The sequence below is a fragment of the Lycorma delicatula genome, chromosome 6, assembly GCF_047948215.1.
Source record: "Lycorma delicatula isolate Av1 chromosome 6, ASM4794821v1, whole genome shotgun sequence".
Taxonomy (NCBI): domain Eukaryota; kingdom Metazoa; phylum Arthropoda; class Insecta; order Hemiptera; family Fulgoridae; genus Lycorma; species Lycorma delicatula.
Window position 1 is genome coordinate 72895667 of NC_134460.1, and position 23882 is coordinate 72919548.

At 25.2% G+C, this 23882-nt stretch overlaps 2 protein-coding genes across 10 annotated transcripts in view; one reads left to right on the top strand and one right to left on the bottom strand.

Moving 5' to 3' along the window:
• Positions 1-23882, top strand: part of LOC142327137 (uncharacterized) — a 599916-nt gene that overhangs the window by 314926 nt on the left and 261108 nt on the right. The window lies entirely within an intron of this gene.
• LOC142326669 (uncharacterized) overlaps positions 19840-23882 on the bottom strand; it is a 128956-nt gene continuing 124913 nt past the window's right edge. The window contains exons 3-4 of one of the 2 annotated variants that reach the window (XM_075369281.1): positions 22980-23234; positions 19840-20138 (exon numbers count right to left, since the gene is read on the bottom strand). In XM_075369281.1, coding sequence (XP_075225396.1) covers positions 20137-20138; positions 22980-23234 — 257 coding nt within the window. In that variant the 3' untranslated portion in view covers positions 19840-20136. Of the gene's footprint in view, positions 20139-22821; positions 23235-23882 lie in introns of those variants that run through there. The other variant, XM_075369280.1, reaches the window with a different exon arrangement.

Sequence of the window (23882 nt, forward strand, 5' to 3'; positions counted from 1 at the left end):
CAGTTACAAGTTTTTACAATTACTTTTGTTAATATATATATTAACAAAAGATGCATTAGTAATGTATTAAAATTAATGCTTTAGTATTAATACATTATTAATAATGTAATAATACATTATTAATAAAATGAATGCACTATTATACAAAAATTAACGTAAAACTACAACAGCTAGATAAAAACAAAATAATATGAATGATAAAAACAATTAAGACTGATGATGATGAAAATATATAATTTATTCTAAAATATATCAAAACAATAAATGCCTATTTAAATTTAAAAAAAGAAGATCATTGAATAACTTTCTAAAATCAATTTCTTTTAAAATTACATGTCAATAATTACAAATATTTTCAATAAACTTGTTTCCGCTTTTTTAATCAATAGAAAACAAAAAATGAGTTTTTCTTAAATGTAATTTTAAACTTGACTTTTGTGTAAAACGACTGTTACATTCTTCACAGTGAAACTGTGGTTCTTTTCCACATTCATATACTAAATGTCTTCTTAAATTTCTATGATATTTGTATCGTTTATCACAATTTGAACATATGAAGCAGCCATTTCCTTGTAATAAAAAATCACCTGTAATTATATTTTTACATCATTAATAATTGAATATAATGGAAGTTATTTATTTTTAATATTGTACAATTACAAAAATCAAAATTAAAAGAAATAAATGAAAATAATTTATAATTTACTTGAATTAATAAAATATGGAGAAGTTATAATGAAAGATAGTAATCAAGAAATTATTATATATATTGTGCTAACATATACATTTTAATACATATTTTTAAATATATATATATATTAATTTAAATATTTAATATATAGAAGTGTTTTTTATAAAAGTTTATAAAGTACCTTACTTTTACAACCTTTTGCTAATTGTAACCGTCATAAGCAAATCAGATGATAAAAAAAAAAAATAAATAAGTATAAATTCAGGAGGTATATCTGAATCCTTATTTAATAATATATTTCATACATTATTCTTGTATTGAGAAATATTTTTTTTTTTACATAAAAATGAACTTAAAGCTAAAACAAATACATCTGAGTTAAATTTATACTTCTCTCACAAATAAATCATGGCATCATATTCCAGTAGCATTATCTGATGCAGAGGTAAACACAGCTCGTTAGCTGTTTTCATGTTAGAATAAAGGTATATTTATAGTAGATATTTATTATGATAAATGTTTGTTTGAACACTTTTTTGAGTTTAGTAGAAAAACCTAAACCTGGATTACTGAAAAATTCATAAGCAAATAATAAAGTTAACCTGGACCGATTTGGATCAGACATAAAATTTTCAACAATTTTGAAGAAAATTATTAAATGAAAACAAAGACTCATACTGATGACAAATGTGAGAAGCCAGATCTCCTTAACTTCTAATTGTTTAATGGTACCTGGAGGTTTGCAGAAAACACTATTTGAGTACATAATTTGATATTAAAATAGAAAAAAATATGTACTAATGACAAAACATTCTTTCACACAAAGTGTATAAATAATTTTAGCATTAAGTAATATAACAATCGTATTGATCAACAGCTGTATAAAAACTATCTCAGTAGTGCTAATAAATGGATTTTAACGGACTGTTTTAGATGATGCTGTAATGGGGAGTGGGGATGGAAGAAGAGTAAAATAACTCATTATATCTAAAATGAAAGTGAAAATGAGTCTCTCTGGGGCAAAGTCAAATAATTAACCTTTTTCATATAAATCATTATTTTAATAAGAATTTCTTACAATGAATATTGTACTTATATTATGTACATAAATCCCCTGAAAAAAAATTATATAAATAAAACAATTTTGAATTACTTATCATATAGATAATACTGCTACTTATTTATATCTAACTGTTTTTCAGCATTCAGTATTTGTTCCATATTTTCCCTTTTGCAACAATAATTACCTCTTCATAATTTAAGAAACTTATTAAATCAGGTGTTAAAGTAATGAAGTAAAAGTTTCCAGGTAAAAAAAAAGAGAAAAAAGTCAACTCAATCAACAATTTTATTTTTAAATAAGATAACAGAAATAAAATTAAAACTATAAATTAAAAAAATTAAATCATATATGATAATTATAATTTTTTTTGTTTAATAATATTGATTAATATGTTTGTAAAGTATTCTGGGTATTAATGAGTTGAAAAAAGATTATATTCCAATAATCCTACTAATTAATTGGAAGAACATCATAGATACCAAAAAAACTTAGGAAAAGTAATTTAAAAAATATATAATTATTAATAATGGTTTCTGAATCTAAAAAAGGGTTAAAACTATTAAAAGCTATGTTTTTTATGCCAATTAAAAAAAATTCATTTAAAATATCAGAAAATGATACCTTATAAAAAATGTCTATGAAAAAAAATATAAGGCAGGAAAAAGAGTACAACTCCACTGGGATATTTACTTTTATATAGTTACTGGGTAACTTTTATATAGATTTGAATAGATAGTGGATACTGGTGCTCTTTGGTGATTTGGGTTTCAATTAACCACATGTCTCAGGAAAGGTCGATTTGAGACTGTACGAGACTACACTTCATTTATATTTATACATTTCATCCTTATTAATCCTCTGAAGTAATACCTTATGGTGGTTTCGGAGAATAAACAGAAAAAGAGAAAGGAAGAAGAGTATAGAGTTAGCAAGTACCAGGGAAATGAAAAGGAATCTTATATATGATGTATTCATACCGATTTTTATATATAATGTAGAAGTTTAAGTTACAAAAAGACAGGAGAAAAGAGTAAACTACATGCTATGAAAATGAAATTTGTTAGAAACAATGAAAAAGATAAAGAGGGATGACTGTATGAGGAATGCACATTTAAGGACTCACAAATATAGAAAGTTTGTTGAATAGGTTAGGAAGAGTAAAACTAACATCGTTTGTGCAGATTAAGAAAGGACTGACCCAGGATACTGGATAAAGATAAATTGAAAATCAAAAAAATTAAAAAGTGTTACTAACATCAGCCATGTTGTTGAAAAAAAGTACAAATAAATATCTGAAGGAAACTGGGATTATAAAAGGAATCTATGAAATATCTGAAAATATTTAATCTATTTAACACTACACAAAAAGAGTTTATTAAAGTAATGTTTTAAATTTAATTTTTTATTAATAGAAAATAATAAAATATCTTCTATGTAGTCGTCAACAAGGATCAAACATTTTATTTGAAAAATCTGTACATACATTTGTCACTCCCGAATGATCATTAAATTAATTTATTTACTACTTACTTTGAAATTATCAATTAAATTACTGATGTCATGTTAATGTCTAATTATTTTCCACAATTAGAAATGTTCATCAACATAAGATTTCAAATGTAGGTAAATAAATATTTATTTTTTAATGGATTTTCTTAAGTTCTAGAAAATTTTTTTTTTTAATTTTATGATTTCAGTTATTTTTTATAAGATACGTATTTTAAAAAAGATATTTAATAAATGAAATGATACATAAAATAATAATAGTAATAATAAAAACTATTGTCTTAGTATTACATCAATGATGTAACATCCTTGTATGTGCGATTAATTTTTTAGATGTAGTAAAACCTTTTCCACAAACAGGACAGTGAACTTGAGGTCCTTTACCGCAGTCATATTTACGATGAGTAAAAAACGCGCCGGGGTATTTATAGACACGAGGACAATCAGGACATTCAAAATATGATGTATTAGGATTAATTACTCCACAAACTTTTTGATGATTCCATAATACACTTCTGTACTTAAATGGCTTCTTACAATTACTACATCTATAAGATCGACCAGTTGCTGATGTATTATGTTGAATCGATAAAGAATTGCTTCTCGGGTAACAAAATTTTTGATGTTTGAATAATATCGATGAATGTTTAAAATATTTGCCACATTTTGAGCATTTGTAATTAATACCTTTGTCATTATTAGTATTACTATTATTAGATGACCCTCCAGGAATGAATTCACAAATTTTTTGATGTTTCCACAAAACAGTTTTATACTTAAATGATTTATCACAGAATACACACACTAATATGTTATTCACATCTACTTTAATACTACTACATTTCTTTTTAAACTGAATCTCATTAGGATTTTTTGATAAATTTTCAGTCTTAATTATAAACTGATCTTCATTTTTGATATCTTCATCGGTAACTTCAGTCTTCACATTCAAAATCTGATCTGTAATTAATAACAATCACTGATTTTACAATAATAACCAATCAACAGTTAAAAATAATTATATTACTATATTAACAATTTTTATATTTTAAAGATATATTAAACAAAAAAAATGGTTCCATACATTCTAATATTTAACAGAGTCCATTTTAAGAATAAACAACGAAAAAGCAAATAATAAAATCATTGTTAGTTACATGTTCATGTTACAAAGATCTCAGACCATTCTGATTACACATGATAAAAGGACATGAATTAATGATTCCAAAATTTATTAAAAAAAATTAATTGACCTGGATAAATAATCCAATACATATTTACCTTGAAAACTAAAAGTCCATTAAAAACACTGATCATAAAAACAAAATAATTAGTACTTTAGAATCATTTGTTCAATTAATAATTAATGGTATACATAATAAAATTCAGAAGTTATGTATGCTAAAAAATATTTCAGATTTTATAGCAATATCACAAAAAAAAAAAACAGTGCACTATAACCGATTGTGTAGGATTATTACCAAAGTAAAAAGACTCTTGATTCAAGAATCACAATTCAAAATTTGATGAGTGGACACTAATACAAAGCTGCAAAACATATTATATTTTATTCTTAACTAATTTTATTTTGTTTGGAATGCAAAAGAAGCCAAACTCTTGTCAAATCTAATTAAATACTAAATAAGCAAAATAAAAAGACAATCACAATTAAGAAGTATAATGGTTGTTGTATAAATTCAATTAATATTACATTTTTTGCCTTTAAGGTGCCATATAATTGCAGACATTTTGTTAAGAGACACGTCACTCCTGAAAAAGTCACAGTCACAAGCTACAACCATTTCATGCCTGGTATACTAATAAAGGTGAAATATAATATGGCATACCCTAGTAATATTCTTTCCTAAAAAAAGTTCAATTAATTACCATCTCACATCAAATGCAGTGGAAAAAAGGTAGTAATGCTGTGAAGCTTTGTGTATTAACCAAATTTTAAAAACAATAAAAAGGAGTTCTAAAATACAGTCTAGTGAGCACTGTTTACAATAAAGAAATGCATCTAACAACATATGCAAGAAACTATTTAAAATATTATAATCATTCCAGTTTTATAAATTAGGCTAGACATTCCAAAATGAACCATTAAAAACTAATTGTTATGAGATGATTAAAATAAAAGTAACAAATTTTTACAGGAAATATTAAACAAATCGTTTGAATTGGAATACACAGAAAATGAAACAAAGATTATTTAAAAATTCAATGGTATTCTAATCACACTATTAACAAGTACCATGATGATATTTAAGATGCAAAAGTAATTTTCATTGTAAACAATTCTTAGGAAAAAACTTTCTTTCAGAAAATATCAATAACTACATAAAATATAAACCATCAAACATAAGACTTGTAACTTTCCCAGATTACTGACTTCAGTTATTATTAATATTTTAGGATTTAAGTTATATAACCTATAAATGTGTTCTTATAAATAAATTAATAATACTTAAAAAATAATAGTATCAATATAACATAATTTACAACTCACCCAACCCTTCAGTAGAATGTAAACTGTAATTCAATTATCAGCTATTTACAACTGTCTTGTGATGCTTGCTGATTCAAATCCAGTTAAAAATATAATGACTTCTAATTTGATTTGAATATCCATGTCATAAATGTTTTTTTCAAGTTCAATTAATGACAGCACTGTTTCCGAAATAGCTATTTTAAGATTAAACAGGACTAAATCAAATAATAGGTTTATTACAGTCAAAATAAAATAAATAAATCTAGTAGGTCAAGAATTTTAAAGTTATGAATTGTAGACTGAAATTTGGCTTTAACCAGTTAAAAAATTTAAATTAATGACATCCTGTCTTATTGAATGGTAGTGAGGGAGGAAGTATGAAGAACTGAATAGTCAATTCCTCATTTTCTCTTCTTCATAGGAAGAGGAATTCTTATGCAGTTGGACATGTTTCTCTTATATACTGTTAGATTAGACTGCAGGGGGAACAGGAGCTGGCCTTGCTCAAGAGCAAACTCATCATTGTAAGTCAGCTGATTTTGAAGTTGGAAGTTCTCAGGTTCAAATCCTAATAAAGACAGTTGCTTTTATTCCGATTTGAATGATCTTTCTTTCTTTTTCTGTTTAGCCTCTGGAACCACTGCAAGGTATCACTTCAGAGTTTGAATGAAGATGATATGTATGAATGTAAATGAAGTAATAGTCTTGTATAGTATCAGGTTAACCATTCCTGAGATGTGTGGTTAATTGAAACCCAACCACCAAAGAACACCGGTACCCATGATCAAGTATTCACATCTGTATAAAAGAATCTGCCTTTACAAGGATTTGAACCCTTAGAACTCTTGACTTTGAAATCAGCTGATTTACAATGACAAGTTCACCACTAGACCAACCCAGTGGGTTGGATTTGAATACTAGATTGTGGATACTGGTGTTCTTTGGTGGTTAGGTTTCATTTATCCACACGTCTCAGGTATGGTCGGCCTTAGTCTGTACAAGATTACACCTCACTCACACATCACGAATAAGAGTCATAGCTGCCTACAAAGCCCGAATACAGAAAGCCTCGTGGGATATTTGGAGACTTCCAGAATATTCATAAGTAAACGGAGTGCCGAGTCAACTCCATGAGCAGTTACCATCTCACTAAGAAATTAGCTGGCCCACCGACATCAGATAGTAATATTGAAACAGATAATACAATTACTCTGATAAAGAGGAGTGTTAAAAGGGGGAAAATCAAACTAAGAGGAACTTTTCAGAAAATCAGGGTTAATTGTAAACTTTTTGATAACATGAGATTACCTTCTAATTTACTGATAATGGATTCATGGTAACGATTAATTATTCAGGAGTTAATTTGAAATAATTAAATAAATGTGGAAAATTATTTAAATTTAAATGCTCAATGTGTTTATAGGTATGATGAACAGAAGAAAAAAAAACCATAGGACAGGAAGAGTTTAATTAAGAGATTTACGTTAGGGTTAAAAGAAAATGTGAATGGATAAAATAAAGACAAAGAAAAATTGGATAACTTTAAGGTTAACAATGGTGCTGAAACTTGTCAATTGTAGGATACTATTAACAATAATAAAATGAGAAAATGGTTCTGAAAAGGCAAGATCAGATTAATTGAAATAAGTCTTGTATTATAAAAATTATTTATTTAAACATTATTTAACAAAATACAATATTAATAACAATAACATGAATAAAATAAAATATAATTAAGATTTCTTTTTTTAATTAAAATTACATTATGAAAGAAATGAAAATTCGAATTCTCAATAAATTAGTAAAAAGGCCCAGAATTACAACAAAATAGTTTTTTAAACCAATTTTTCATAATTATTATGTTACTTAATAACTCTTTACATAAAATACTTTCTTTTAAGTAGAACCATAATTTTCAAAGAAAATCTAATTATAGTAGATCTCTCAGTTAAGTTGGTAGTGCTTCTAAACAAGAGTACAACTTTCTTACAACTATCATGATCAATATTTAAATGTTTCTTTTTGTCAAGCTTTAGAGAATAAACACAAGGAAATACGTATCTTAAAAACCTTATAAAAAAATTAACTTCTACCTTACATAAACTTTTATTAAAAACATTAATACAATAAGTATACATATCGCCGCATTTTGAATATGGCAAGAATAATTTATCATTATTTCAAATTGCCATTCTGCAGATTCCATGTTCAAGTCCCATTCAGGCATGGCATTTCACATGAGTTGCAATTTTCATTATCATTCATCAATAACTGTTACTGGATATTAACCTATTGCTGCAATAAACATATATAAGAATACTGGTTTAATAGCATTGATTACTGTAGATTACAGTATGAGAAGTAGACATGATGGTTTAACAGTTAATGCATAACATTTGCTTATAATTTCAAGTTTTTTCAAGTGTTACTGCACACTAACTATTACAGTTGCTTACCTTTCATCGGTCTCATTAAACTAAATAGCTGTAAGAAAGTTGTATCTGTTTGAATTTGGGAATAGCTTTGGAAGTGTATGTGAAGTGTAGCTACAGCAAAAAGTAATATATTAAATGTGTAGTCAATTAGGTCAAGATTAAATAAAGATAATATTAATATTGCCCAATTATTAATTTTATTTGTAATCAAACAAAAGAAATCTCAGATTAATAACTTATTTTTATTTCTTTAACAAGTATTTAATAAACTTAACATTATTAATAAAATGTATATTATATTCAAGCTGAAATAAGAAAATAAACCACTATAACAATAAATGAAACAAATAAATATTTTAGATCAGTTAAAATAAGCTTTACTATTAACTTTGTACATTAAGTAAAATTTGCTTGAAAATTATATATTAAAATTATAATAATTAAAAGCTTAAAAAATTTTAGAAAAAAGAATAAAGCTAATTATACAATTTAACAAATGAATTGTTTATGTATTCATTTAAAACAGGTAAATAAACATTAACAGAAATATTATATTATTAATAACATACTGTAATATAAATACTGTATATAAATAACAATTAATAAAAAATAAGAATACATAAAATTAAAAAAATAAATCATTACAACAAATAAATAAACAACCATTAAAAAATACAAAATTATTACTTTTATAGTAACTCATTTGATTTCAAAGGCTAACAAACAAGTGAACTGATGATTTGATAATTCAAAATTTTGGTGTATAGATCAAGGAATATTTTTTTAGTAGTTTGAATTTTAATTTCAGCATTCACCTTACTTTAAGTACAGAAATAAGGCAGAATGTAGTTAGCAAAAAATTGACATGAGAAAATAAATGGGAAGAAATGTGCTCATATTAAATTGTGATTTTAGATAAACTGCAAATATATCTAAGAAAATTTATTATTCAGTGATAACATATTTATTTCAGTGATAACGAAATATGTTATCACAAGAAAAAATATAATAAGTGTGTATATTGTGTGATCTAATAAATTCCAAGAATATATTTATGTATGCATTATAAAGTATTTCATAAATGAATGATATGATTAAGAAACGATTCTCTATGATGTAACTCTCCTGTAGAAGCACATCTATAATTGCAAGACTAAAGTTCAGCTATAAATTTGTGAACAGATACAGAGTCTGCACACAAATTTAGATTATACATGTAGACAGAGAGACTTCAAAAATTATATTTTTTGTTGAAGCTCATCATATTTCAGGAATGACTAGCAGTTTCATTTAACTGTTACCAAAATCAACAGTCAGGGTTTTCTCTAAAGTTGTCTCTAGATTAGATATCTAGCAGTACCTGTTACAGGTTAAGTTTTCCAATCTCAGTTTCTGTGATTCTTTAAAAAACTGAAGTTTAACCATATAAGTTACATGGTGATAAAAACTAAATCTAATGTATGTTTGTTCAGTCTTGAATTCTTGATATAAAAAGCCACCAGTTGAAACTATGGAAAAGGTCTACATATCTAAATAGTTTAATTTTTATTTATTATTATTTTTAAAATAAAACTTAAGCAGCATAGACTGTTTTAAGTAGTCGCTAAAGAACAAAAAAAAATACTTTAATTATGAATGTAACGTCCAACTTAACAAAGAATTGCTACTCGTGACTATGTTCGAATATTTTCATAATGCTTAATAAATAAATATAAAATATATTGAAAACTTTTAGCAATTTGATTACATAGATATATAAAAGTTTTTGTAAAATTATATACAACAAAACATAATAAGAGAAAAAAATGAGAAAAAAAAATTACAGGCATCAAAAATAAAACAAATATTGTTTCTCGTGTAAATTGGCTACTACAAAACAGAAAATCCAGTACCAATTTAAAGAGATTTTCCACACATTTCAATCAAAAGAATGAATTTCCATAATTTTAGGAAAAAAACTGTAGTAAACAATAGTCAAAATTAAATACTTTAATTAATTACTTTTTTAAGTAAGAAAAAACATTTGTAAAAAATAAAACAGAAAAAATTTGACATGATAATAATGTTTTATTCATCAGTCATTATATAAATTATATTTTTTTTTTTTTTACTACAGTAAAAAAAATATGATCTTTAAGAAATGCATGTATGAGCTAATAACATTCTACTAATCAGTTCAGATAATAAATATGAATCCTCAAAGCTCAATTTAATATTTTATTAAAAAAATAAGAAAAAATATCACTCATTCAATGCAAATAAGAAATAATCCAGTACACTATATTTAGAATAGAATATAAGGCATATCGACAAAGTATTGATCGTTATTGATACTATGTAAGTACTATGTGATCGTTATTAATACAATCTAATTATTTAACATAGTAAAACTTCTATAATTTAATCTCTTGCCTAGTTATTGTATAAGAGGTTGAATGTAAGATAAACTGTAAAAGCACAAAACCGCTATATATTACATTACATTCTTGTTAGCATATAAACAAATAGTGTTAACAGTAATTTATTAACATAACCTACACAAGGATAAAAATAAAAGGTTTTCAAAATAGTGAAACTCTGTCTAACTGGATTAAATGATCTAAAAGCAACCTAATTAAAAGGAATATATATACTTTTTACCACGGTTATCAATTAGTTTTTTTAGTAAACTAACATCATGAAGGGAATATCTAATTTACTTACACTGTGTATTGGATAAAGATCTTTTCGATTGTAATACTTATCCAAATTTATCTTAAGCAATAAGTTCTGGAAATTTTGGTTTTAAACTTAAGACCTTGAAGCAGGTGTCTTAGTGGTTACTATACAATCGGCTTACTATCTAGGTATTTGTTTGATTATTGAATTACCACATAATCTTTAAAGCTTGTGCATAGGAATATAGAATGGAAATTCTATAATGTATGAAAAATGGCATTCCTGATTGGGATTCAAACTATGGTCCTTCCAAATGAAAGGCTGACATGCCAATTTCCACCGCAGGGTTGGCAGAGATTACAGACAATAAATAAGGGAGAGCAAAACTAGCTTGTTTTTATTTCGGGAAATAAAAATAAATCTACAATAGAAAAGTAAACTAATAATACTTAATTAAATAGGATACATATATTCTCAATCGATATTTATCAAAGGCATTTGTCAATAAGCTAATGATAAATTACCTTCATATAAATAATAAAATTAATTAAAGGATTGCTAAAACCAGACTTATAATAAATAGATCAAAATAAAAAGTATCACTGAAAAAAAAAAATATTCCAATAAGTGCAGGGGAAGATTGTTTTAAAATTATATATATATAGTTTTTTTTTTTGTTTTAATTAAGTTATCTGGAAAGTTTTTGGACTAATTTTCTTTTGAACAAAGTGATGTCACAGTGGCTAAACTAGGTCTTACGTTTAACATGTGAAAGTTTCATTACAATCTGGTTAGTTAGTTAGCATTTACAAACACATTTGATTTTTTAAATTTCTTATGCCTGGCTCCATTGTCAATTTGTGTCTCCAGACTGAAGTATGAATTTAAAATTTTTGTTAAAATTTACAAAACCACCAGACTATGTCAGACACAATTTGATCATTCTGGAAATTGCTATCTTCTTCATCACAAGTCACAATGATCTATTAACAGCTCTGCATTTATCCGATCTAGTCTTGGTAGATCAAAAAGTTACGTCATCATTTATTTATTTATTTTTTAATTCTCACAAGGGAACTTTCAGAAGAGGTATGTAAGTCAATCATATCAATTTAATTTTCTTAAATAATAAGTTTACGCCATGAGTGATTAACAAAAAAAATTTCCACCATGGCACTATAAATTATTGCTGCTGTTACTACAACTACCACTAAAACTTTTGCATGGTCATAATTATTTATTTTAAAACCATTAAAAATACAAATTTAAATTAATCATAAAAATAAAGCAATAATAATAAATAAATTTCCATTTTTTTTTTTTTTTTTTTTTTTTTTGGTACTTCAAAAGGATTGGAATCTAATCCAGAAGAAAATTTATCAAGAAATATTTTTATGTCTTAAATTGAAAAGTGAAAAAGTTCTTATTCTAAGTAAACTTTCACATCTCTAAAGTTTTTTAATATCACAAGTACTCAATATGTGCGATTATTTAAAAACATTTTGTGCAGTAAATATTTTTAACAACTAAATTAAAAATTAAACCGTTAGTTTATATTTAAAAAAATAACTTATATAACACTCCAATTCATTTTATAAGTAATAAAATTCTATAAAATAAATATTAAAGATTGATTAAAATTATTTTAAATTAATATTAAAAATAAGATTTATAATAATTATTTTTTCTAACTAATGTTATAAAAGGCTATTTCTGTTTGCTGCTGCTGCTGCTAAAGCTTCTTTCATTAAATTTGAGTGATGTAACATTCTTGTATGAGTAATCAATGTATCTTTTCTAGTGAAACTTTTCTGACAATAAACGCAATGGAATTGTGGCCTTTTTCCACATTCATATTTTTTATGCGTCCACAATCCACTTTTATATTTATAAACACGTGGACAATTAGGACACTTATAATGTCCAGCCGGGTTTGATGATCTTCCTACAGACTGTTGTGATTTCATTTCTGCTGATGAATAATGAAATGAGCTGTGGAACTCTGATCCTGTAACAATTAAAACAAAAAAAGTTGATTAGAAATAGATTAAACTATTTGGATGATAAAAGATACAAATATTATTAAAAAATAATAATCTGAACAGAGCTATTCAAAAATATAAAAAAATACTCTGAAAAAAAAAATAAAAAAAGTCAGGGCAAAATTAATGATAAGCTAACTTAATACATTAACTTTAGTTACCTTAATAAGCTACCTTGAATCGCATAACAATAATTCAATGAACTTCTTAATATTTTATCATTCAGAATATTGTTCGTTATTTTGCTCTGACAATATAAAATAATATAACGCTTTCATTTTAGTTTTAGATGCATGCAGTAATTTCTAGGAAAAGTTTTAATGTTTAGATCTAATATTTTATTTAACTATGATTGCCAACTTTTCAAATTCGAATTAACATTAGTATAGAGAAAAATCAAAGGTAAGAAAGCCTTTTTGGGCTAAACCATATTAATTTAATTTTATTAAAAAAACTAACTGAGTAAAATAGGAACAAGAAAATAAAAATCTTTTTAATAATTTTAAATTAAAGTATCATCAAATAAATAAAATCATTATGAAACCTTTGTTATTTAGAGGTTTTATTAATTAGAAAAGGTATGGAACTATTTTTTTTCTCTTAAGGTGAATGATAAGATAGGGTCATCATCAACTGAGAATCAAATAGAAAAAAGAAAACTTAATTTCTAAAGAAAGTAAATTAAATATAACTTATATCAATTTTACACACATAGTCTGATTTAAAAAGAAATCTGTTACTATGAAAAAAAAGAAAGTAGAGTTGCAAGGGAATCCCATGAAAATAACCAAATAAATTTGGGATGAATTTTCCACTTGGAACAATGGAACAATCCATGTACTTATGTTGTTAAATAAATATATATGTAAAATAATATAAAATAAAATATTAAGGTGGGATTGCACAGAATTCCCACCTAAACACAAAAACAATTAATAGTAACAAACATGAAATCAAAATAGCATAAATAATAATACTACATAACATAAGAAAAAAACACAATCAAAACGCAAACAGATGAAATAACACAGAAAAAAGATCAACAATGTTTTGTGGCAAAACCAAATAACTCAAACTGGTTCAATTAATACAGAACATTACCTCACAGGAGAAAAAAGTTACCATCATTATAAAATATAAATATGGATTAAAAGCTTCTGCCTTAAAAAAAAGGTTTACTTAATTCTAGGTATGTATATATAGGAATAATTGTGTAAATGTATATTTTGGATTACAATCATGTATTGCACACAATTCCTACTAAAATAAATAACAGCAACAGCAGACAACATAAACTGATAAAACCCCAGAATTTATCATAATGAAAATTTATCAACAAAATCATTCTGTTTACATAAAAAGCAAAATTTCATTAGCCTAGCAAAAGATTTTATGCGATAAAGAATAATTTAAAAAAGTTGGAAGTAGCAAAGATTTTTGTCTAAAAAAAAACATGCTATTAAACTGATTTAAGCACAGTTTAATTATTTAATGAGGAAAAGTTATAAAAAATTAAGAGCAAGATTTTGCTATAAACTAGGAAGTTTATAGCAAATTTTAAAAAGAAAGGTACCTCGGACTCAGCAAGCTTTTATAACATTCACCTTATATTATAGTTTACGATGGTAGACTTAAAATCTGTTCTATATTGATTTATCTTTGATAATTATATCAACGTTACTCGTAACTTAAATTTTCTTGATAAAATTACTGTTAACTGAAACTCTTTTGAGGCAACTAAATAAAATTAACAGCATCATTCAGGTAAAAACTGGTTGCACAATTTTAAATACATCTCAACAACTGCCCACTTGGACACCAAAAGACAAGCTTTTTTGACTGAGAGAAAAAGAAAATCACAAGAAATCATAGTAAATTTTATAAATAGCCACCATGAGCTTTCTTTTATGGTACAATAACTGTTATATGACGATACTCAATGACTATAATAGAGAACAATATATTAAGAAAATCTTTAATAGAGTTAACAAACCTAATTTGCTGAATTTTTATTAATTTCTTTTCATCGATCATACCTGGAAAACTTTACTGAAAAAATTAAACACACAAACAAATAATTAAGATAAAAAAATTCTTATCCTAAATTACTATTATGATGTAATGTGGACTAAAAAGAAACAGTACTCATTTAAAAAAAAAATCTTGTCAATAAAAAGTAGGTGTGCTATTATATGGATAAAAAAAGGAAGTGCTCCAGTAAATGCCTGGAAGCATTGTGGGTAACTGGGAAAATTCTGATTTTTATAGAGGCACAAAATAAAAAAAATAAGAGAATAAAGAGATCGTGTTAAAGTCTGTATAAATACATAAAAATTAAAAAAAAATAATAAATAAATAAAATCAAAAATAATAAAAAAAATAAAATTTTCATCAGTAAAAATAAAATGGATAATTTTTAAATGGTTAATTGAAAGCTGAATATATATTATGGGTATGCGTTTGAAAATTCAAGCATTTTTTTTTTAAATTAGTTATGAACAGTAATATTGATTTTATTAAAAGGGAATTTAAAAAAATTAGTTAATAATTAAAAATGTAATAAAAATATAAAGCTTGTTGAATGCTGAAGTATTGTTCTTTGTTACAAGAAAATATTTATTTATTTTTTTTGTTTACAAGAGGTAGAAACAAGGAATAAATCACTGTTTCTTCTATTACAGGTATCACATACACAATCATAAACACAAAAAATTTACAATTGTTATTTATTTAATACTTACAAAATATCTAGTTTTGAATGAGTTTGATAGATAATGAATGCTTTCTTAATAGTTAAGAATGCACAGAGTACATAAGTATGAAATGGCAAATATTGGCATTAACTTACCCACCCCTTTTCCCATTTATTTCATAAATTTTTTTATACATTGTATTTAAAGAACTTATTAACTTGTCAATTCATATTGCTGATTTACAAAAAATATGATGTGTGCTTCATGTTTCAGGGTTTTCTATTTACTCAGATCACAAGCTCAATAAAAAGATTACAAATTCCAATCTCTGTGACTAAATAGATAGGCACTTTGTGCAAAGGTCCTGGGTTTGAATCCCGGTTAGCCATGGCATCTTTCCATATGCTACTTTTTTCACCGGGCTAATGACCATAACTGTTGATGCCCTTTCTTTCATAAAAAAAGAGAAAAAAATAAATAACTTAAAATCATGAAAAACTGAAATTTGGTATATAGATTTACAAAAATATGATTATACTAAATCATACTAATAATTAAAAACATATTTTTGCACTTTTTATTAATGTCCTGTTCATGTAATATATTTAAAAATGTCGTACTTTGTATAAAAAAAGGCACAAAAAATAGGCTTCATATAATTCACATCAATAAAACTTTTTTAACTGATAAAAAATTATTTTATTGTTATTGCATTATGTACTCACAAGTTACGAAATGTAGTTGAATAAAATCATTTCACATACAATTAGTTATATGTAGCCGGCTTGTGATTATATTTACAACAAATTATTTCAAATACATAGAATAAGAGAACAGTACATATTCCTTTCAATACAAAAATAAATAAATAACCCTAGTAAAAGTAAATCTCTTTTGAGTGAAAGTTTAAAAAATTAAGTAGATAAATAACTTAAAATAACAATTTGATAACTTATTAAATATACTTATAACAATAACAAAATAACAACATTTATTTATTTATAATTATAAATAAAATAAAAATTAACAAAACTATTCTTTATAATTAATTTTTTAACAATACAAGCATTTTTTAAACAAATCAACCAATAAATTGTATCAGGATTCCACTTCATACAATAACAAACTAAATTTCAACAAAATTTAACAATAAATGAACAGTAATAATAAATTGTATTTTAAAATTAATTACACTAACTAAAGCTATTAAACAGAATTAACATATCTAAGAAGGAAATAACAATTAACTATGAAATTTTCAAAATTATTCTAAAATTTAATGCAAATTCTTAGAAAAAAATCCATATTTTTCATTCACTACTTATAAAACAAAATTAAGTTATTTCCAATATTAATATTAGGCATTGCATCCAACAGCCCTTCAAGGAAAGATTGCTTTTAAATATAAAACATAAATTATATTCATTTAATTATCAATGTAAGCCTAAACCAGTGAATACAATTTACTTTTAGATTTTAATTGTGAAGGGGAGATAGTGGTTAATGTAAAGCTTACCATCTATCATTTAATTTTAAATAACAATCATGTTCTTTATAAAAACAAGGTACGCATTGAAATTTATTACATCCTAAACATTTTGTGCTGATCTGTGTTGCATGTTTGGCAGCATATGCGCTGCCTTGTTCTTTAGATAATTTCTTGTAACAAACAGCGCAGCGACGTCGAGTTATTCTTTTAGGACCAGGCAATACAATTAATCCATGATATTGAAAGATATCTGCACAGTGAAAAATGTAATATTAGTAAACAATTACAAAAGTAAATGCACTGAAATATCTTAAAACATTTTTCATCATAAAACAATCTGCATAGAACCAAACAATTTTCAGAAATTAACCCAGTTAGAGACATATTCAGTTACCAATGCATTCAGATATTTCACTAAGAAATTTTAATTTTTTAGATAAAAAAATCTTTTGCACCTCAAAAAAGGTAAAGATATTTAAAAAGGTCAGCATCATGGAAGATTTTAAATTGTGAAGTCCCTTCTCCAGACAATGGGTTTCTTAATCCTCAGAAAATTGGCAAAATTCAATCCAAATGAAAGTAGCACATTACAGATCAAGAATTTTGCATCAATTAACTGTAAATATGTGCTGCAACAAGATTTTATTCTTCCTAGAATTAAACAGCCAACCAAGAATGGTTTCTAAAGGAAAAGAATGGTTTCTAAAGTTTCTAAAGGAATAACCCTGTTCATTCCCAAAAATTGTATGGCACATCTGTTGAATTCAATTATAAATTGAGATTTTCAGTGTTGATTACTGTCTCTGTAGTAAATTAATGGATTCTAACCAGATGTGCTTACTCCTCACTGTGCAATACAATTGCAGATTTTAAGTGGTCGACTTGTAAATGGAATTAAATCCATTATTTAATTTTTTTTTATTTAATTTTTATTTTGAATTTTAATTAATAATATGATATTAGAAATGATAATCTGAGACTCCAGAAGTTTAAGAATTGCAGAATTTGAAATATGTCTAACAGCCAATTTAATGCAGCACAATCTGAAACAGAATCAACATTTTTATAACAAAACCCTTCAGTATCATTATCATCAATTACCTCTTCCTTGGACAAGCCTTCAACTAATGTCCATCATTTATCTTGATCTAAGGCCACCTTTTCTTCACTATTTTCATCACTGTGCTCATTTTTTCACTCTTGATCTGATATGACCAGTAATCTAAAATTAAAATTTTGTCTAAATATTTTAAATACGTGGCTCAATAAACAATTTTTTCATAATTAATAACCTCCAATTTTCTTTGCAATAAATACCAGAGATTACCCTTTGCACATCATAGTTTTTTTAATTTAGAAATAAAATTACAAATTTGTAATGAAATATATATATAACTTTATTCTAGTTACTGTTTTATAAATGTAGAAGTACATATTTTGTACATAATTACCAGCACCTCCAAGCTGATAGTTTCTGCTTATCAGTAAAATAATTAGTAGTTGCTAAGTTAAACTATGTTGATTAGGGTTCTATAGACGTAATCACTATTGCAATCTCATATTTTAAAAAGAGTTTGGAAGAATGTTTTATAAATCATTATTTTATACTTATGTATATAAAACTGAAAATATAAATTAGTTTAATTATGTGAGTATGAATAAAAACAGTATCCATAAATGCGTGAGGAGTAACAGATATGGTTTTACCCACCCACTGCAGAGATTTAAGTTTTCTCAATCTCTTACATAGAAAGTATGTCTGGATGGGTCCCTGAAAAAAATACAGTTAGTGTTGCTACAACATTAATGAAATGATTGCCCATCGGTTACTGAACACTAATGCAAACTCTGTGTACCTATTCCAGGAGGACAGGGTCTTCTTGGTACATTAATACAGAGAGTAGATTACTACAAGATATTAGTTAAAAAAACTTTTGAGTAAATATGAAATTTACAAAATATCAAAACAAACTTTTATCAAGTTAGTAGATAAATTTAATAATGTAGTAATTAATTTTTCATAAAAATATATCAATACTTTTTATAATGCAGCAGCTGCAACAAAAAAAAATTGGATAATATATAATTCTTTTATAACTTCAAAAGATATTTGAATCATACATAGCTAAATTATAATAAAACTAATAATATGTAGAGAAAGATCTATATACAGTCTTATAAATTTTGTTTTTCCATGTTGCAATACATTTTTCGTTTTAAAATTCTACTTTTACAATTAATTTTAGGATTTTATCATGAAAAATTTAAATTAAGAAACCAGAGTACAAGAACAGGTATGTGTCAAAAAAGGTATAAAAAATACCACTTTGTAGGTAGAGAGAGAAAACATATAAGTTTTACTCAAATTTATTCAGAGGTTTCTGAGTGATGTGAAGATTAACAATACTCATGATGAATTAATACAAAATTTAAATGAGAACATTTATTTGTTTTTCTTTAGATGAATAATTTACCACATAAATTTAAAGCTGTAAAGGGTAAATTTAAAGCTGTATAAGGTAGTAATAATATTTATATAAACAATCTTATACAATTTTGTATTTATAAAAAATAATCAGATAAAAAAAGTTACTTAAAACTGTAACTATAACTTTAATCTAAATAAATGTTTACAAATAACATTTTATGTTAATTGTATAAAAGAAAAGCTTATTTTAATATATTATTACATCAAAACACTAATGAAATGAAAAAAGAAATTTAATTACAAATATATTTATTGGCTATTATATATATATATATATTTTTTTTTTATTTTAACCACATCATACTTCAGTAAATTGAAAACAGTCATTAAATACTAAATCAAAAAGATGTTTAGTTCTAATATGTCGATTACATGCTTGTTTTTGTGTAAACAGAACACCACAATAAGAACATTTAAATTGAGGTTCCTTCCCGCATTCATAATTTTGATGTGAACGTAGATGTCGTTTATTCTTATATGATCTTTTACAACTTTTGCAAAAATATCTCCTGGTTTCTTCATCAGATTTGACACCATCATCATCAGTATTTTGTTTTATTAATTCTGTAACGTTATCATTTCCTGCAATGAAGTAGTGATAAAAATAAATACATACCATGATAGGTTTTTTTTAAAACAGATCTGTGAGTTTTGAGTAAATAAATATTATTTTTTAATAATAAAATCCATAAATAATATATCTAATTTTAATGAGAGCTCTGAATAAACTGAAATTGTTCTAAAGGAGTTAATTGCCTTGGATTACTAGAACCGCATTAAGAATCATAATTCACAGTTTTAATTTAATATACATTGCAAAAAAACAATGTAAAATTAACTACAGCAAAATATATTTTTTATGTATCACTGTTTAAGGAAAAAAAGGGAAAATAAACAAGAAATGTATTAATCCTAAATTGACCTATAAACATAAAAATTAAAAGGAAAACTGCGAGAACTAACTATAGATGTTCTTAAAAATAAATTAAATAGTTTATATTTGCTCTGTTTTTTTTTGATAGGTAAGAGAAGAGATGAATTGTCTGATTAATTAAGGAGATTAATATGCATAAAATGAATAAAAAAAGAGAACTCTATGAGTTCTCTTTTTCTTATTCATTAAATACAGGTTAATGTTTGGCCATGTATCCAGTTAATACTTCTTATGGAATGTATATTTTTAAGTTTAAATCAATAATGCTGATACATAACAAAATTCCACTTACCTTTGTGAATGCCATCAATTTTTTATTGTTTTAGTATGTGAATAATGAATAAGTACAAATAAATTTAAAATTATGTGTTAAAAGAATACAAAGGATTAAACAGCAAAAATCAAAATGGTAGAATTTCAAAGTTATACTTTGTATCAATTAATCATCTTGGAAATTGCCTAAAGATTATTACTAATACCCAGGTGATAACCAACTAACTGTTGGGTTTTTAAATAAACTAATTACTTATGAATAATATTGCTAAAACACAAATACATACATATGTGTGAACAAATGTATAGCTATGAAATAAATGTGAATGAATCTAATTTTAACTGTCTACATTTCATACGATATTTATAGGTTGTTGAGATAATCCTGAATAAATCAAATTAAAGAAATAATATTACAAAAATGTTTTAAAATTTATAAAAACTTGCTTTACACTTTTTAGTCATACTTTAATCACATTATTATCATACATTGCATGAGTTTAATTAGTAGGTTAAATGGATTTTAAAAGATTCTTTACACCTGCAATCTTAATTTCCACCTGTACGGGAAGATGTTTGCAAAAGTAATGGTAGAATATTGTATTGTCACTCGACCTTAGTAACTGTGCAAAATTTCACAATTGGCAATGTTAGGAAGTATGTTAAATTAAGGATGCAAGATTTGAGAATAAACATGAAAAAAAATTGAAAAAAAAAACCATTGTAAGATAAAATAAAGCAAGTAAAAGTATCAGAACTGAAATGAATCTGGCAGGGGAAAACAATAAAATAAATTTATTGATAAGGAAATGTGATAGTCCACAAGCTGAGAAATGTTTAATAAAAATAGGGAGGGTCCGCCAGAAGATTAAAATAGAAAGGAATAGACATCATGAAACATGTTAAGAAATATCAAGGAACACGGTGATGTTTTCCTTGACATCACTTATGTAACAAATTTATGTATACATAAGACATCACTTATGTAAAAAACCGATTAATTTTGAATAGTTATAGATAAGTTTATTATAACTTTTAAGTGCTACTGAAAGCTGTAGTCATCAGCCATTAATAAATGGCAAAGTTAATTAGAGATTACGTCCTGCAATACTAACTTTACATATATCCTGCACAATAATTTTTAACTTTGTAAATCTTCAACATAGCTTCAGCATCATTTCTTTGCAGCTTAAAATTTTCAGGATGCTACCTTCTTAGATGTTTCAGGTATTATAAAAAATCAAGTTCTAAGAGGGGCAGTTTACTGTTACATTTGGCCAATTTTATTAATTAAATAATCTGAATAACAAAATATATCAACTAATAAAACTATAAGATAACATATTTAATATGTTTAAATTTTTCAAATGAGAAGTCTGTAGAATTTCACACGTATATAAGTAATACTACATGGCCATGAGAAGTCAAGTTACATAAGAGTGAAGGATTAAAAATATACATAGTGTAATCAAAAATATAAATATTAAAATATATCACTAAAATAAACTTATTTGATTATGCGAAGCAACAAAGTATTCATAAAAAACAGTCAATAAATGGATTTGGCTCATAACTTATAAATTGAATTAAATGAGAATGTTTAAGATCGTTTCTAAAGATCCTAAAGGAATATTTAATAAATCTGTTGGAATCAAGAGAGAAATGGTTGAGGGGTACTTGTACTGGAAAATAATATTCCTTTACAAATTTTAGTTTTTGTTAATGTTTTTATTCCTGTTGATTCTACATGTCAAATTTTTAAATAATTAAATTTATTTACAACAAACTACGACAGAGAACTAACTACTTTAGTAACGGTTTATTTTTAGGCTTACTGTAAAACCAATTCAGGTACAACATTAGAAAAAAAATTATGAGATCATAAATTAAATATGAAGAAATGTTTTTTTTTAACATAAACAAAGTCAAATAATTATACTCAGGTAAATTATGATCAAATATAATTAAAGATTTTTATTCATCAGTTATTTATTTTTATAAACATTTTTCTATTATTTTATAATTTCATTTATAAAAATCTTAATAATGTGTCTTAATCATTAGCAAATATCACAGAACAGTTTCATAATGGTATACAGTGTTCAGTTAACTTGTTTAAGTGCAAATATTATAAAAAAGCAGTTTTTATTGTTGAAATACATGCAAATGTCTTATATGTCTATATAACACTTGTTTTTGTGAAAATTTTCTCTTACAAAAAGTACATTCAAATTGTGGTGGTAAACCGCATTCATTCTTTTGATGAGCTTTTAAGTGATGATTATGTTTATAGCTGCGATGACAAGTTGCACAAAAAAATCTTTGTGGAATATTTTCTAATGAAAGACGTTCTGTGCAGGAGGAATGTGTTGCTCCATTATAAAGCATATTCAATGATCTACTGTTGTTGTTTGCAGGTTGAATAAAATTATTTAGATGTTTCCAAAATACCGGCATCGTTTGATCAGCATCTTAAAATAAACAAAAACAGTTATTAAAAAAAATTACACCCGGAAAAATGTCAATAAAATGAAATTAAATAAGCAGTATTAAAGATTGAAAAATTTTTTTAAAAAACTTTCTAAAATAATTATTAGCTAAGATAAAAAGGCTGTTCAATATTGAGGTTAATGAACTTGAAATAAGATTCTTTATAATCGAATCTAAATGAATTTTTATGGCTTTATTCAGAAACCATAAAAATACTACCTAAATGTTGTCAGTAAAATGCAGATTTTGGAGTAGTAAACTGTTTACTAATTTATCAACTGTTTATTAATTTTACTGAATATTAATTTATTAAAGCAGTTACTATGTTTTTTAACCAGAAATTAAACATAAAAAATATACTTCTAATGTCTAGTTTCAAGTAAAAGGAAATTAATTATCATTCATTAATTACTTCTAAAACTACAAACACGTCTGATAGTTTGTAATTATCAGTATACTAATGAGTGTGTTACCAGTGAGAATGACATAAGAATGAGGTAAGGTTAAACAGGCTGAAGGTATTCATAATAAAAAGAACTAGTTGATGATAACTGAGAGGTACTTATGTTTCCTACTACAATTTATAAAATTAATAGTAACCATTGACCTGACCAGTCCCTGACAGATCA